The sequence below is a fragment of the Notolepis coatsorum genome (genome assembly GCF_963971535.1).
Source record: "Notolepis coatsorum genome assembly, chromosome: 5".
NCBI classification, from domain to species: Eukaryota; Metazoa; Chordata; class Actinopteri; order Aulopiformes; family Paralepididae; genus Notolepis; species Notolepis coatsorum.
Genome location: NC_140169.1, coordinates 80,947,093 through 80,964,864, shown reverse-complemented (window position 1 = coordinate 80,964,864; position 17,772 = coordinate 80,947,093). Strand labels below are relative to the sequence as shown.

At 42.6% G+C, this 17,772-nt stretch overlaps 1 protein-coding gene across 2 annotated transcripts in view; it reads left to right on the top strand.

Annotated features, from left to right (window-relative positions):
- snx17 (sorting nexin 17) overlaps nt 1-17,772 on the top strand; it is a 235,604-nt gene that overhangs the window by 97,389 nt on the left and 120,443 nt on the right. For both annotated transcript variants that reach the window (XM_084314817.1, XM_084314816.1), the window contains exon 4: nt 14,161-14,225. In XM_084314817.1, the coding sequence (XP_084170943.1) occupies nt 14,161-14,225 (65 nt within the window). The remainder of the gene's footprint in view (nt 1-14,160; nt 14,226-17,772) is intronic.

The window sequence follows — 17,772 nt, the reverse complement described above, 5'->3', positions numbered from 1 at the left end:
GCAGCCGAGTGACATTTTATTATTACCGGGGTTCCCCCCATATCACCACTCGCCCATATGCCCTTCACAACGGTGATGTTGTCATACTTGGCATTCAGAATACACCTGCTGAACCCCTAGCGTTGTCGATTCGGTTCCAATGTATTGTCATCTTACAGCACAAGTACAGTACAACCAGAATACATTTGGCATACAACCAGAGTGCAAATGTAACAAGTCAAGTTCAAGTTGTTTTATTTAGTTATTACATTACAGTGAAATGCTTGGTTCTTTCACTGCCCAACTCAGTCCAACCCAGTATTGATTGATTGATTGATTGATTGATTGATTGAAAACTTTATTAACAGATTGCAGAATGGGTACAATACAGTACAGCTCAATACACACAATTGTTAAGGGGATGCAGACCAGAGAAGGACTTTCGTCTTGTTTACATCAGGGTCCCCCATTTCAGTCCTGTTTGCTTAATGCCTTGTCCACTTCCTCCACACTCCAATATGCCCTTCAACCCTGCTCCTGTCAAACCTGCTCTTTCCATTCCCTCCATCATGTCCCCCCTTTCTGATGAATATTTCCTGCACTTAAGAGTCAGACACACATTCCTAGTAGTTGAGCTGTGATGAATGAATGAATGAAAACTTTATTTAACAGATTGCAGAATGGGTACAGTACAGTACGGCTCAATACATGCAATTGTTAAGGGGATGCAGACCAGAGAAAGACTTTCGTCTTGTTTACATCAGGGTCCCCCATTTTCAATTCATTTTCAATTCATCATTCAGTATAACCTAGACCAGCCCAACCCAGCATCTTTCACTGCCCAGTTCAGCCCAACCCAGTCCATAATAGTTCCCTCTTTCATGTTAATATGTGATTTAATGATGTAATATTTTGAAGAGTAGAGACAGTGTGATTAATTTACTATGATTGAAAATCAATTTAGACGAAGACGTACAAAGAAGTAATTATCACAATTAGCGATTTTTTTTGTCTGGTAAAAAATCTTTTTGGCTGGTAAAAAAAATCAGATACTCGCCAGTTGGCTGGTAAGCCAAAAAGTTAGTTTCCTCCCCTGCAATACATTATAATTACACACACACACGCACTCCTCTCACTCACAGTGATCAGAGTAAGACACACACACATTGGACACATACACACTCCTCTCACTCACACACAGCGATCAGAGTAAGACACGTACTAACACCACCACCAATACCACCACTACTAACACCACCACCACTACTAACACCACACCACCACTACTAACACCACCACCACCACTACTAACACCACCAATACCACCACTACTAACACCACCACCACTACTAACACCACCACTACTAACACCACCAATACCACCACTACTAACACCACCACCACCACCACTACTAACACCACCACCACTACTAACACCACCACTACTAACACCACCAATACCACCACTACTAACACCACCACTACTAACACCACCACCACTACTAACACCACCACCACTACTAACACCACCACTACTAACACCACCACCACTACTAACACCACCACCACTACTAACACCATCACCACTACTAACACCACCACTACTAACACCACCACCACTACTAACACCACCACCACTACTAACACCACCACCACCACTACTAACACCACCACCACCACTACTAACACCACCAATACCACCACTACTAACTCCACCAATACCACCACCACTACTAACATACACCACCAATACCACCACTGTCTGTCACACACATACACACACACACACAGACTCCTCTCACACACAGCAAACAAAAGACCTAGAAGTCTGTCTGATCTGACTCATGTCATCCCCCTCTCCCCCTACAGCTGTTCCACGACGTCAGTACGTCACCCTTCTCTCCTGGTCCTGGACCAAGTTACAGCCCCATCAGCCGTGGTGCTGGGGGCAGATGCTGCTGCTAGTTATTTCTTTTTTTAATATTATTATTTTAGTAGTTATTTAAAGTACAGAGCATGTCGATATGCTCGCACTCACTGCAATTTAAAGAAATTGGTGTACTGTGTTCCCCTGCAGGAGATGATGATCATCAGACAGACAGACACACAATACATTACACAGTTACACACGCACTCCTCTCACTTAGAGCCATATGAAATCCGCGTTCACGGAATCGCGGACGGAATCGCGGAATTAACCAATAAAAATGGAATCAACTGCAAAACGTGGAATATTGCAGAATTTGGCCTAATCTGGACAGAAATTTCGTTTTTGGGTGGAACGTTTGGTGCACACGCGACCGGGGAGGCGGGGACTCTACAGCGTGTTACACACAACACAGCCGCGGTGCTCAAGCGTCTGGCTGCTTCAGTGTTAACATCGTCAATAAGCTAAACAATTCCACAATAAGCCCTCAATTCAGAGCAGAACAGTATCCTAATGACTTTTATGCCTCCGGTGATAAGGTGTTTTGCTAATTCTGTCAACGTTCCGTGGACTGGACCCGCAAAAATAGCTATAACGTTAGGACGTTTAGCTTCTAGCTAAATCTAGTGCACCCATCAATTTGTTTAATGCAAACGATTGTCATTATACACTGCCCTTTATAAACTAAATACACGTAAATAGCTATGTAACGTTATAGGACTATCTATGGAAATGATAGCTTCTAGAAGTTCTAGCTAAATCTGGTGCACCCATCCATTTGTTTAATGCAAACTATTGTCATTATACACTGCCCTTTATAATCTAAATAAACTTAAATAGCTATGAAACGTTACAGTACATAGGACTATAGATGGAAATGATAGCTTCTTGCTAAATCTAGTGCACCCATCCATTTGTTTAATGCAAACGATTGCCATTATACACTGTCCTTTATAAACGAAATAAACTAAACTAAAGGTGCCTAAATTATGCATTACTATATTTCATCACAATATAATAGATATAGCTAGGTTACTGACATTGTCATTGTGATAATGTCAGTAGTAGCTAGCTGTATCTATTGTTTACACTTGAAATATGTATTTTTATTTTGTCACAATATTAATTGAAAAATATTGTGTAAAATTGAACTGTATTTCTGAGTTGCAGCACTTAAAAACATTAAATGGACTGTTATATCTTATTCAATTGTGGACATTTATTCATTCCCACTTATTAGACACTATTTCTGATGGTAAAATGAGCATAAAAGGCAAAATACAGAATTCTGAAATATTAAAACGGAAAAAATGGAATTTGGGAAAAAATAAAATGGAATTTGGAAAATAATAAAACGGATTTCATATGGCTCTACTCTCACTCACACACAGCGATCAGAGTAAGACACACACACATACTCCTCTCACTCACACACAGCGATCAGAGTAAGACACACACACATACTCCTCTCACTCACACACAGCGATCAGAGTAAGACACACACATACACAAATTACACAGTACAGTACACACACTCCTCTCACTCTCACACAGCGATCAGAGTAAGACACACACACATACACAATTACACACACACACGGACTCCTCTCACACCCAGCAAACAAAAGACCTAGAAGTCTGTCTGATCTGACTCATCCCCGTCTCCCCCTACAGCTGTTCCACGACGTCAGTACTCAGTAGTGTACGTCACCCTCCCCTCCTGGTCGTGGACCAAGTTACAGCCCCATCAGCCGTGGTGCTGGGGGCAGATGCTGCTGCTAGTTATTTCTTTTTTCTTATTATTATTTTAGTTATTTAAACTTAAAGTACAGTGCACTACACTTCCAATTTTGTATTATTTAATTTATTTATCTTAAGTTGTTATGAGTGATTGCACTTGACTCAATGCACTGACTGACTGTATTCTTGACTTCAACATTTCAAATACATTTCATTTAAAGTTGCAAGATCCAAATTCAAATGTTTCATGAGTCATTATTTTAATTTGCTATGGGATCATCATGTTATGATGTTGCTGTTTGGTCCTGACAAGAGTCTCAAAGTCTGGGGTGATGGTAGACAAGCAACTCTGAGGTCATGCTCAATGTCCAATCTGTTCCTCTGCTCTGTCTTCAGCTGGACCAGAGCTGAGAAGCCACTTTCACAAAGATAGGTAGTTAAAAAAAAAAAAAAAAAAAAAAATCCTTTTTTTTTTTTTTTTTTTTTTTTGTTGTTGTTTACATTGGTTTTCGATTAGTCGACTAATCGAAAAAATAATCGGCAGATTAGTCGACTACCAAAATAGTCATTCGTTGCAGCCCTAGTTGGTGGTTCGAATCCCGCTCAAGCCCATGTCCATCCCATTGCCGTTGTGTCCTTGGGCAAGACACTTAACCTACTTGCCTCGTATGAATGTGTATGCATGTGAATGAATGTTGGTGGTGGTCGGAGGGGCCGTAGGCGATGATTATTCGCCACGCTTCCGTGAGTCTGCCTCAGGGCAGCTCTGGCTGCAATTGTAGCTTACCACCACCGGTATGACTGTGTATGAACGAATAATGGACTCTGTGAAGCGCTCTGAGTCAGAGAAAAGCGCTATATAAATCCAATCCATTATTATTATTATTATTATTAAAGTCTCCGCCCACAAAAGCATTCTCAGAGGCCAGGCCATTAAATTCAGTAAATATTTTGGATAGAAAGTCAGGGGAGTAGCCTGGGGGACAGTATACATTCATAAATGTCATTTCTTTACCCTTAAGAACCCCTTTGATAATCACATAGCGACCCTGGCTATCCAAGGAGGAAGTTATGAGTCTAAAGGGGAGATTTTTATTGATCAATATGGCCACTCCCCTACTGAATGTAGAATAGTTTGTGGCGACCTGTCCCACCCAACTCTTTTGGAGTTTAGCAGTGTCGTTGGGCCCCATATGGGTTTCTTGTAAAAAAGCAATAGAGACATTCTCCTTCTTTAAAAAGGTCCGAATCGCCTTCCTCTTAGCCAACTTCTGAAGACCTCGAACATTCCAGGAGCAGAGCTTGAAGGTCTCAGAGTTAGCCATAGCCATAGAATATTGAGGGGTGTGTAGGCGGGGCAGACCTGGACAAGCCTGTGGGCATGCAGAATTCACTTATCTTAAACACTATGCACACGTACTTTGAGCCATACATAAAACAAATATCAATGACATAAAAAACATATAAAGGTGTGGGACCGGTGGGTCTTTCCCCAACATCACAGGGACTCACCAACATTTCCAGAGACTTCAAAACTACCATTCATAGAACCATCTCAGTGGCCAACTGCCACATTCCCCTGTATGCAAAAGTGCCTCAAAGTGTAAAGTAAACAATAAAAAATCAAATTGAACCATAAGCCATTAGTAAGGTCAACGGCTGGAGAAAAGAAAAGAAAAAAAGAAAAAGATAACCTTCCAGGCGAAGCCTAACGACAAGTATTCATCCATAATCACATATGTAATAAAACATTAAACGCAACCCCTCTCTTTGTGATAGCCGTAGCAGGATGCTAACGGCCCAGAGCTACTACCACGTCTGGATCTGATGAGGCCGGTGTCGGGTCCGCGTTCAGCTCCGGTGAAGTATGTCAGATCCCCTCTCCTTTTGCGAGCTTCCAGGATAATAGTCTCCTTAATCTTGTAGTGATGTAAGCAGGCGATCACTGCCCTAGGCCTGGAGCCTGGCGCTGGTTTGGGTGTTAGCGTCCTGTGGCATCGGTTGAGCTCCGGTGGTGTAGCGAGGATATCTTTCCCCATGATTTCCACCAGGACCACTGCGAAAAAGACACTAGGGCGGTTGCTGTGTAGGGATTCGTCCAGGCCTAGGATGCGTATATTAGAACGCAGACTGCGTGATTCAACATCAATTAGCTTGTTTTTTAGCTTGTCAATGACTACGTCCTGAGCTGTGCATCTTGCCTCCAGCTCCACCATCCTACCCGACCACATATCCAGGCCGCCTTCCACGGAGGTCAGGCGTTGGGTATGGTCTGCGATCTCCTGTTGGAAGCAGTCGAGTCTAGACTCGAGCGAGGCAGTAAACGTTCTGAACTCTGTGGTGAAGGCCTGTTTGAGTTCCTCCATTAGCTTAGCCATGGTAGCCCCATCCACGGGGCTGGTCTCGCTCCTCAAGACTCGCGCAGCCATCACACTCGTTATTCTTTTTTCTTTTGGGTCGAATAATACAGGCAGAGATACGGATGTTGTATATTGGTGGTTCAATTATCTTGAAATAAAAAAAAAAGGCTTTTTAAAGTAAAATAAAAGTACGGGAGCGGCAGCGTGGCTCAAAGACGTTCACCCCATTCTTGACCCGGAACCGGACCTGAGTGGTGTTACTTCTAATAAACCCCTTAACCGAATTCCATAAAATTCTGGGGTCCTGTACCGATCCAGCATTAAACTGCAAGAATTCAATGAGCTTCTCCTTAAATTGTAAGTTGAATTCATCGTTCTTCAGCAGCGTTGAGTTAAAGCGCCATCTAGGGGCACGGGACGTTATTTTACTGAGTGAACCCTTAAGGAGGATGTATTTGTGGTCTGACAGTGCAATGGGCCTCAAGTCAACGTCAAGGCTATCGAATAGCCTAGAGAAAGAAAAAAACATAATCAATTCTGGAAAAAGTTTTATGTCTCGCGGAGAAAAAAGAGTAGTCTCGCGCGGTTGGGTTGAGTAACCGCCACATATCAATAACCCCCATGTCCCTAGACCAGGCACGTAGGGCCGCGGTCGCTTGCATCTGATCGTGGGTTTCAGCATTACTGGACTTATCAATCAATGGATCCCAAATGGCATTGAAATCAGCACCCACTATAAATGAATACTCAGGTAGTTTCAACATCTCTGTGGTGAGTACAGTATAAAAGTTAGCGTCATACACATTAGGGGTATAGGCGGCTATCAGAGCAATTTTCCTGTTAGAGTATTCCATCTTAGCAATAGTAATTCGACCTTCTGCATCAGACCACACGTCTAATAGTTTAATATTCAACTTTCGCTTAGCTACTATGGCTACTCTACGGGACTTAGTGCTAAAAGAAGAGGAGCTTATGTTATGATAAGTTTTGCACCGTCAGCTAGGGCCGGGCGATAAAACGATAACTATAACTATCGCGATAAATTATTTCCTCGAAATAAACATGAAACGTGGTCGCAAAGTTTCGATATATCGATTTTCCAAGCTTGGATATCAGCGCACACGCACTAACAACCAATCAGTGAAGGAGATGGCGACAGCAAAGGAGACCCGCGGTGCACCTCTGGGTAGTAAGCAAGGCTGGCTAGGATCATTAGCTTGCACGCCGCTATTTTATAGTTTACATGCGGAGTGGGTGTGTGGCGTGAATTCTGAGGGTAACGGTTAGAGTAGTGTGCGGTATGCTGCGCCACGGTGGACGTCGTTGCAATGTATTGGGCCGGAACGGAGTATTTTAGGGTGATAGTTAGTAGAGTTGTTCCGATACCGATACCAGTATCGGAAAAGCCGCCGATACTGCCTAAAATGCTGGTATCGTATCGGCGAGTACCCTCTAATGCTGCGCTCCGATACCATATGACGTAATTTATCAACAACACTGCGGTCTGTTGAGTAAGCATTATAAAACAAACGTGTGCTTAATCGATTAAAGTGTCAATGCCATTTGTCATTTTAACAGCAGATACTTTCTTAAATGTCATCGTCCCGACAGAGCGGTGTTGACGGGGAGCTCATGGGTTCGCTTGGTAGCTGGTGTTATTAGCATTGAACAGCTAACCGAAAGCTAGCTTTAACATTACCTTGGCTAAAGTTGGGGCTATTCATACTCCAGCAATAATGGCTGCAGACCTGCAAGCAAAGTACAGCAAGTTGGCAAAGGAGTATTCGTTAAATCACAATGTCACCAGTAACGTTAGTCTTTTCATATACCGGCAGCTCATGCTATGCTAACTTAGCTCACGTTGACGTCGTCATTGAGACCACCTCGCGTACACAATTAATGACATGTTGCGGACAGCCATATCGGTGACAATGTTTAGCTTTTAGTGCCAAATGATAAGAGTCTGAGGCGGAGTCTCAAAAGAGAATGTTGAATATTTATTGTGCAAAAATCACAACAGATCCGACTGCTACTGAAACGGAGCCTTGTAGACAGACTGAGTAGGGTATATCTGCAGAGCCAGTGGGTAGCGAGTGCAGCAACGTATAATGTCCGTGTGGATCATTGGAGTAGGGTATATCTGCAGTGCTGAAGCCCCATACTCATTGATTAATGATACTAATACAAATCTATACAATCACGGGCGGCTAGGTGGTGTAGTGGGCAAGGCACTCGCCACCAGTGTGGAGACGCTAGGATTCGCGTGTTCGAATCCAGCTCTCCACATTGTTTTCAGTTTAGCTGGTCGTCCGCAGTAATACACATTGGCCGTATTACGGGGAGGGAAAACTGAAGGGTGGGGATAGAACGTTGTGAACAAGCGACTCCTACAAGTCGGTTGGTGCGCCTGCGCAGTAGAATCAGGAAGTGTCGGGGGCAGCGTGAGCCTCCCACGCGTTACTCCTCGACACTGAGAGATCGAGCTGCGCAGGTGAAAAGATGCGACTGCTGTTACCTCAAGTACCGGAGGGGACTTGTGCTATGTATGACTTAGTCCACATTGCAGCCGGCTTGTGGGAGGCAAGAAACAGCGTTCGTGACAGGGGAGGGTTGAATTGGATGATACGAAATTGGGATGGGAGAAAATATAGAAAAATGGGAGAAAAAGTGGATAAAAAAAAAAAAATCTATACAATCACCTGTTGTTGAATAAATACCATTACTTTCTAGTTATTACTAAAAAACAGTATATATAAAACAGTATTTGTTAAAAAAAAAAAAAAAAAGGTATAATTTATATAATATCGTTTTTTTTTTTAAATTATATGTATGCACTGGTATCGGATAAGTATCGGTATCGGCCGATACCCAAAGCTTAGGTATCGGAATCGGATCGGAAAGTAAAAAATGGTATCGGAACATCTCTAATAGTTAGTACATTGGAAACAAGGCTGGCTAGGATCATTAGCTTGCACGCTGCTATTTTATAGTTTACGTGTGGAGTGGGTGTGTGGCGTGAATTTTGATGGTAACTGTTAGAATAGTGTGGGGTATGCGGTGGACGTCGTTGCAATGTATTGGGGCGGAACGGAGTATTTTAGGGTGATAGTTAGTACATTGTCGTGGGATACACCGCTTGCTCTGGCAAACTGTTCCATTCTTATAATGCATATGATCCAGTGGCGGTAGGTTGCCCCCTGGTGGAATATAATAATCTATGCACTGGGCCGTGTTTACTGCCTAGAAGAACGTCGGCGCCGGGCATAAGAAGTTAATTATACTTGACAGAAATTATATCGACGATAATTATCGATATCGAGTGATATGAAAATAATTTAAATGTTTTATCGCGATAACGTTTTTGGCCATATCGCTTACTGTAAATTGTACCTAAATTGTACCTCATCCCATTTCTGCTTTGCACTATATAGTATTGTATATTAGTACATTGCATAGTATATTGTATATTGTATGGTAACTCAGTTACTTCTATTCTGCATCGAACATTGTACATATGTCTATACTGAACACTGTGACCTCTATTTTTACTTCTATTTTACATGCTATACTATTTTATTTCATACTTATCTTGTCTAGCACAGTCTCTGGAGCGTAACAGTAAGAAGCATTTTGTATAAAAGTATTCTGTACTTCTGTATGACAACTATTAAAGAAACTTGAAACTTGAAACTGAATTACATTTCAAATAGTCAATGTTCATGCTCGTGACTGAGACAATACCGTATAGAGAAGTTGAGTGTTACCGTTCTGAGGATTGAAAAATCTGCGGTCGGCTGTGTTTACAACAGTGCTAGCTTGGATAGCTAGCTGGTGTGCTAACAGCTCTCGTGCTCCAGAGCCGTTAGCTTGGTTAGCTGGTATGCTAGCAGCCCACGTGTGGAGCCCGCTCTACTCTTCAGGGCCGCTAGCTTGGATAGCTAGCATGCTAGCAGGCCTCGCGTGAAGCCAGCCTCAGGTACCTGCTCCGGCCTCTCACTCTCCGTCACTCGAGGTCTGCTCCACCGGGGGCGGTCTGTTCCTCTCAGTCGGGATGTTTGTATTGCTTTTCCGAATGAAGTCCTCCGCCTCGGATGGTGACTTGAATAGACGGTTGCACGACACCTCTCCTCGTCCCGTCTTTACTTTCAGCGTTGCCGGGAACAATAGGTATACCTCCACCGCCCTTTCACGTGCTAGATCCATGGCCCTGGCGAAAGCTCTACGGCGCCTAGCTGTGTAGTCACTGAAATCTGCGGCGAATCTCAGGGTACGGCCGTTCACAACCGGAGGATTCAACCTGGCCTCTTTTAAAATATCCTGTCTTGTCTGGAACCTCAGGCAGCAGAAGATGAATGTGCGTGGGTTTGTACGCTCGCTCTTCATCAGGGTAGCGGCATGTGAGCTCTCTCTATCTCGGGGCAGGCTAGCTTCGGGAACCACTTCGGTATCATTTTCTCGAGGAACTTAATCGGCGCGTCCTCCTCCACTTCATTGGGTAACCCGTATATTCTAACATTGCATCTCCTGCCACGGTCCTCCAGATCTGCCGACTTCATCTCACAAGCCTGCAGCTTGTCCTCCAAGGACGATATCACCGTGGCGTTGGTATCAGCCACCTCCACGACTGCGGATAGGCTCTCCTCCACCACGGCTAACCGTGTGTCTATGCTGGCTACCGTCTCCTGGAGCGCATCCACCCTGCCGGTTAGCTTAGCCACGATAGCCTCTATTTCCTCACGGAATATCGACCTAATGAGCTCCTTATCCACGGCGTTCAGCGTTCCCATCCTGGTCTGTGTCTGTTTAGACATGATTCTAACATAAAATAAAATCAAATGGTATAAAAATAAAAACGTAATCAAACTTAATGTGGCTTGGTTGCTGAGCTCCACAAAATCAGCCAGGAGGTCTGCTAAAAGCCTCTGGACTAATTGGTGATTTATTGGCGTCACGGCTGCCTAACCAACCCCCCCCCCCCCCCATAACTTCTTTTCACTTTGTCCTTTCCAGGGGACAATGACAATTGACAACTTTTCAATATATATTTTTTTTTACATAGAATATAAAACAAAACATGACTGCACATAATACAGTAATAATAATAATAATAAACAGAACAACACCAGACAATACTAATAATAACAATAATGACAATAGAATAACAAAAATTAAAAGAAGTGGTTGATTGGCTACACGTTAGGGGTGGACGGTATAAACGGTATATGGTATAAACGGTATGAATTTGCTCTACGGTATGGATTTTGACTATACCTTGTAACCGGTAGAGCAGCTCTAAAATAGCAATGACGTCATGTAACCACAGCGCGACTATTTCACTCGCATTTGCCCCTAAAAATAGATAGAATTAGTCATAGATAATAGATATGTGCAAACTGGAAAAAGTTATTTAGGAGGCTTCGCGCAGTGGGCGTGTCAACACGCAATTGTCATTTCATAATAAACACATATCACCGCGGTGCACAGCAAGTTTCAATTTCAGTTCCTGGCATTTTTAACCAGTGGAGAAAGGTAAGAGATTTCGTTTTTCTTATATGAATTATTCTACGTTAATAAAACATACCTGGTGATCAACTACAGTTTGCTGTGAACATTATGATGTGTGTAGTGTTCTGATAACGACGGCTGGGCAGCGGGAGCTGGATGCTGGATTTTGCGAGAAGCATGCAGCTGCAGAGCCGCAGAGCTGGACAGCTGTGCCTGCACAGTGCAATACTCCAATTCAGCCATTGGCAATTCAGCCGTTGGGTGGGGGGCGCTGTCTCGACGCAGGACTTATTTTATTTGGAATATAATGACTGTATACGCAAAAGTAGCCTAGTTTTAAGTTAAAATATTATAAATCTACATGCCTTGAGGTTGTCATTCTTTATATAGCCTGCCTATCAGGCAAAAAAAAATTCTAACGGAAACACTGATACCGTGATATATACCGTTACCGTCTATGCTTCAAATTATACCGTGATATACATTTTAGACCATACCGTCCACCCCTACTACACGTGTGTCGGAGGAAGCACGTGATAGCCTCCACTCTCCCAGACCGACTGTGGGGGGTAAGTGCGCAGCGACCAGGAAGGGGATTGGGAATTGGCATAACGATTAACATTGGAATGGGAGAAAAACTGAGGGAAAAGGAGGGGGGAAAAGATTTAAAAAAATAAAAAATAAAAAAAACACAATTTCCTCCCCCACTCCCACCCCAGGACCCCCGGACTAGATAGTGGCCTTTACTTTATCGGCCGTTGTGATGATTTCTTTTTTTAACCTGTTCCACTCGACAGGGTCGGTACCGACCCCTTTTGACCTTATTAAATTATTATTATATTTTTATGAAGATGGAAAAAAATTTGTGATTTTAAAATCAACCGTTTTCAAGTATTATTATCACTACTATGTCACAAATACATGTAGAATGTAAAACGTTAGGTTGGCAATAGTTTAGCAATAGGTTAAAAGTGAGTTTATATCATTTTAAGTTTTTTTTATGTGAAATCGTTTTTTTGACCCGGAACCGGATATGGAAATGTTGAACCATCGGAATTGGAATCTTTTTGCGGCCATTTTGAAGATTTTGAAGATTTTCTCCAATCTACACTTCCTGTGGTCCCCTATGGTGGTTCAAAGTTCAGCGTTCTGAATTAATCATATCAATAATTGTTATGATTCGCGATAATACACTACTAAAGGTAACGTTTTTGACAAATATTGAAACGCAGTCAGTTTCTCCACACTATTGTTAACATGTAAGAAGAATTAGATCTGAAATTAGTTTCAATATGGTTACACTGTGGGGGAAATAAAATATTACAGTCGATTACAGTAAATATCAGTATCTGTTATTATGCAAGCCTGGTGATACTATATCCAAATTGAACTCGGCCATTTGAAAGATACTATATGTATATATATATATAAATGTGCGAATTGGCTATAATAAGGTAATGTATAAGCATATATTCTATATTCTATAATAATATTTCAAATTGCATTGGTCCGGATGGGAGAATTCAGTACTGTATATACAGAACCTTCAATTTGATCATCTTCCCTTTATTAATTTCCTTAGATCTTTTGTACACATGATCTCAAGAGGGTACTGAATGAGCTCAGTGGCAGTTTTTTAAGTTTGGTCATTATTATCATGGTTTTATTCACTGTCAAAGATGAAAAGAAAAATCATAATTCATATTTTCCTCATTATTTCTGACACTGAGAATTAGTGATGCACCGATGTGAAAATTGTGGCCGATACCGATAACCGATATTAATATTGCTGTTCTGGCCGATACCGATATTTACCGATGTCGATATCTCTGTATAGAAAACACTTTTTTATGATAATCAAATAAAGAGCTATTTTCCAAAACGCATAATTTTTTTACTTTTGTAACTTATTTTCAGAAATGACTGATATTTTGAAACTATTTAAGGCCAAAACATGTAAAAAATTTTTTTTTTTTTTTTTTTTTTTTAATATCGGATATCGGCCCTATCTTGATATCGGACCGATACCGATGTGTAAAAAAACGGCCATATCGGCCGATATTTTATCGGCGGCCGATATATCGTGCATCACTACTGAGAATACATTCATTGAGGTCCATAGATGTTCCTAGATACCAAGAATATGCAAATAGCCCTTGTAGAAGTGGAGCAATATTCCATTTACCTAGGTATACATTTTATGCAGATTTTCACCTGGGGTGGAACAGGTTAAAGGGATAGTTAGCCTTTTTTTGTCTGATTTATCATGAACTGGTAGTTAGTTCAATATAATATAATACAGTGTTTTCAGACACTGGGAGCAGAAAGTTATCAATGCTGGTAGAACTGAATGTTGTCTCTTTCACCCCTGAGTCCTTCTTTATAGTTAAAGCTGCAATTGAAGATTGACCTGTTTTTTATTTGATACCATTTTTTATTGTGTTTTGTGGCTATAAAGGGGTTGTTTACATTGGCAACAGTAAAAGTAAGGTAAAATAAACCTATATTGTGATTTATAATGGGTTAAGGAAAGTATCTGTTCAATCCTTAAATCAAACCGAATGTTTGTGAATACGCTCCTCATTTATACCTTAAAAAGAAACCCAGACTGGTCCTTTTTAATGTGGGTTAATTTGTCCTCCTTTACAGTGCGTCAGGACCCCTTGCTCGGAGCCAGTGAGATGTTCAACAGCTTCTTAAGAAAAGCCCAGCAGGTTGGTAGTCATTTACTACCTGTTCCCCATTGCGTCCATCAACAGGGTCAACTTTTCAGCTTGTGTTCTTGATGATGATGCCTCGTGGTCTTTAGGGTCATTTAACCTGCTCACAAGATGGAGATCCATGTCAACTTGAGCAAGACACTTAACCCCTAACTGCTCCTGATGAGCAGGTCGATACCTTGCATGGTTACCTCTGCCGTCAGTGTGTGAATGCGAGAGGCATAAGTTGTAAAGCACTTTGGATAGAAGCTCTATATGAATGCAGTCCATTTACCATTGATGTTCATATGAATGTGAAAGGATGATTTCATCACAGCGGTGAAAGCGCCTCCCCTGCCTTTTAGCAACAGCGTTCCACTCAGCGTGGGAGTCGGATCTATTCTAACCTTCTTACCAGGCCAGAGTGAATCAAGAGCAGGTGTTAGAAATACTGAAAGTGTTATGATTCATCCTAGCAATTTCAACAACTGTTTTTTTCTTTTTTTGGGGGGTTGGGGGTGTATTATTTGTAATGCTAAGTAGCAAAGCATGATGCATGAAATTCTGAGATTGGAAAGTGTTTGTGTTTAGTCATCAAGCGTGAACTTGGATGAGATTGGGACACAAATGGCAAATGTGGTTTGATGTTGCCGTTTCTTTTGGAGAAAATTCAAGACATTACAATGATGGACTGGAATGAATATCAGTGGCGGCTGGTGAAAATTATTCATAGTGGGGCGGCCATATTCAATCAGTTTCAGTAACTACAGAACAGTATATATTGAGGCTGAGACTTACTTTTTTTGCTGCCGGTAGAACATCACGTACGAGTTGGAAGAGCCGTTGTGTGTCGCGCTAACCCTCTGAGAAGCTTTGTGGTCCGGGCTTGAACTTTCCATAAACGTGTCCATATATAAATCCATGTAGTTAGATCCAACACTGTCTGAATGTATCTTGTGATTATTATCAATTTCCAACGACGACGACGACAACAACTATTAGTGTTTGGTATTTCCTGGTGGACGTGATTCAGGACGTGATGTCACACGAATGCCACGCTCAGCCAATAGAGTGAATAGACAATTCGACAATGACTGTTCTTGGGGTGCTAGAAAAAACGCCCTTCAGGCATCATATTTGAAGACGCTGATTGGCTCAATTTAGTTGCTATGTGCATTTATGTTGCCCTGTGCATTTTTCAATTGGCTGCGTTGCGCACTGAAAAAAACGTGGATACATTTATTTATTTTACTTTTTTGGAAAACAAATTTGGACAATGGGTATCGGATCGGTATCAACCGATACCCAAACCCCGGTATCGGATCGGTATCGGGACTGAAAAAGTCGGATCGGTGCATCCCTACATGGGGGTAGGGGTGAGTTTGCCATTGGCTGACACGGTCCAAAGTGAGGAGATTGGAGACTGAGCAGCTGTCAGTGAAGTTGTGACCCGTGTTGCCGGGGCGATTAAAACCCACTCACTAACTTCAGGACCAACACCACCAACCCCCCTTCTGCGTGCAGGCAGGTCACATCCACACTCTGCCTCGCTCTGATCCACTCCTTCATTAAACTCTGTCTCTCTCTCTCTCTCTCTCTCTCTCTCTCTCTCTCTCTCTCTCTCTCTCTCTCTCTCTCTCTCTCTCCTCTCTCCTCTCTCCTCTCTCCTCTCTCCTCTCTCCTCTCTCCTCTCTCCTCTCTCTCTCACACTCTGCCTCTCTCTGAGCCGCTCCTTCATTAAACTCTGTCTCTCTCTCTCTCTCTCTCTCTCTCTGTCTCTCTCTCTCTCTCCTCTCTCTCTCTCTCTCTCACACTCTGCCTCTCTCTGAGCCGCTCCTTCATTAAACTCTCTCTCTCTCTCTCTCTCTCTCTCTCTCTCTCTCTCTCTCTCTCTCTCTCTCTCTCTCTCTCTCTCTCTCTCTCTCTCTCTCTCTCTCTCTCTCTCTCTCTCTCTCCTCTCTCCTCTCTCCTCTCTCTCTCACACTCTGCCTCTCTCTGAGCCGCTCCTTCATTAAACTCTGTCTCTCTCTCTCTCTCTCTGTCTCTGTCTCTCTCTCTCTCTCTCTCTCTCTCTCTCACACTCTGCCTCTCTCTGAGCCGCTCCTTCATTAAACTCTCTCTCTCTCTCTCTCTCTCTCTCTCTCTCTCTCTCTCTCTCTCACACACTCTGCCTCTCTCTGATCCGCTCCTTCATTAAACTCGCTCTCTCTCTAACCTCTCTAACCTTTCTCTCTCTCTCTCTCTCTCTCTCTCTCTCTCTCTCTCTCTCTCTCTCTCTCTCTCTCTCCTTCTCTTTGTCTCTCACTGCGGTGGCCGCAGGTGCAGAATAGGAGATGAGATGCACTCTGAGAGCCCTTGTCAGGCAGCGAGAGAGGAGGGATTAAAGATGATTCTGCTGCGGTGGCAGAAGAACCCCTGGCTTCACTTGATCCTAGTCTATAATACTTATATGATTAGAATGCTCAAATGATGATGCAACAACTTGTTAAAAGCATAGTAGTCTTATTAGCATCGACTGTACTGACTGTAGCATTGATTGAGTGTGTAGATCCCCCCCCCCCCTTGTGAAGCGAGGGGACAGATCTTACACACTCCACTGTGCTCCTCTACTGTACAGAACTATAAAACGAGACATAGTCGACCACATGTAGTGCTCCTTCCACCGCTGATTGAAAATCCTTATTTACTCCCACATTTTGACCCCCTGCAGCAAATTCAACTCTCCTCTGACCGGCCAATGTTGTCTGTGCTTGTCCCCCTCCGACTCTCCTCTCTCCTCTCGTTGATTTATTGGAAGGGTGGCCCATAGTTAATCTATGATGTTCAACCCACGGAGGATAGGAGGAGGATGATGATGATGATGATGATGATTATTATGGATATTAACCATGACATTATCACATAAAGGTGAAGGAGCAAGATTATACAGTACCATGGTCTGAGTGAATACTCTTTTCTGATTGGCCGACAGGTGTGTGTTGAAACCGTTTAATGAACACGTAGTTTGGCTCAACATTAATCGCCATTCTAAATTAATCCGCTACCCAACCTGTAACCATAACAACATTATAGAGCACATTTGTTTCAGACGGTAAAAAAAAAAAAAAAAAAAGGTCTTGACATAGGCCTGTATATTGAAACCTGCAGGTAATACATTAACACTTTTCATCTGTCTCAGAATTCTCAGCTAGTGTCTTAATTTGACGTTTTCACCAATATAATATTTCCCTGGGGATTCTGATTCAGAGAAAAGCCAGGCAGAAAGGGAGGACTTTATTACAGCTGATGAGTCCAGGTCTCACCATGTTGTCTCCCCTGGCAGTCCCCAGTGCCAGTACAGTGTGTCAACGCCCTGGAATTGGCTGCCCAGTATAGTAGCCTGTTTCTGTGTATTTCTGCATGTGGGCTTTGTATTTTCCCCAGACAAATAGTGAAATAGAGTAGAGTCCAACCGGTTAACCATCTGTAGTGTGGTAGTGAAAGGGTTAATCGTCTGTAGTGTGGTAGTGAAAGGGTTAACCGTCTGTAGTGTGGTAGTGAAAGGGTTAATCGTCTGTAGTGT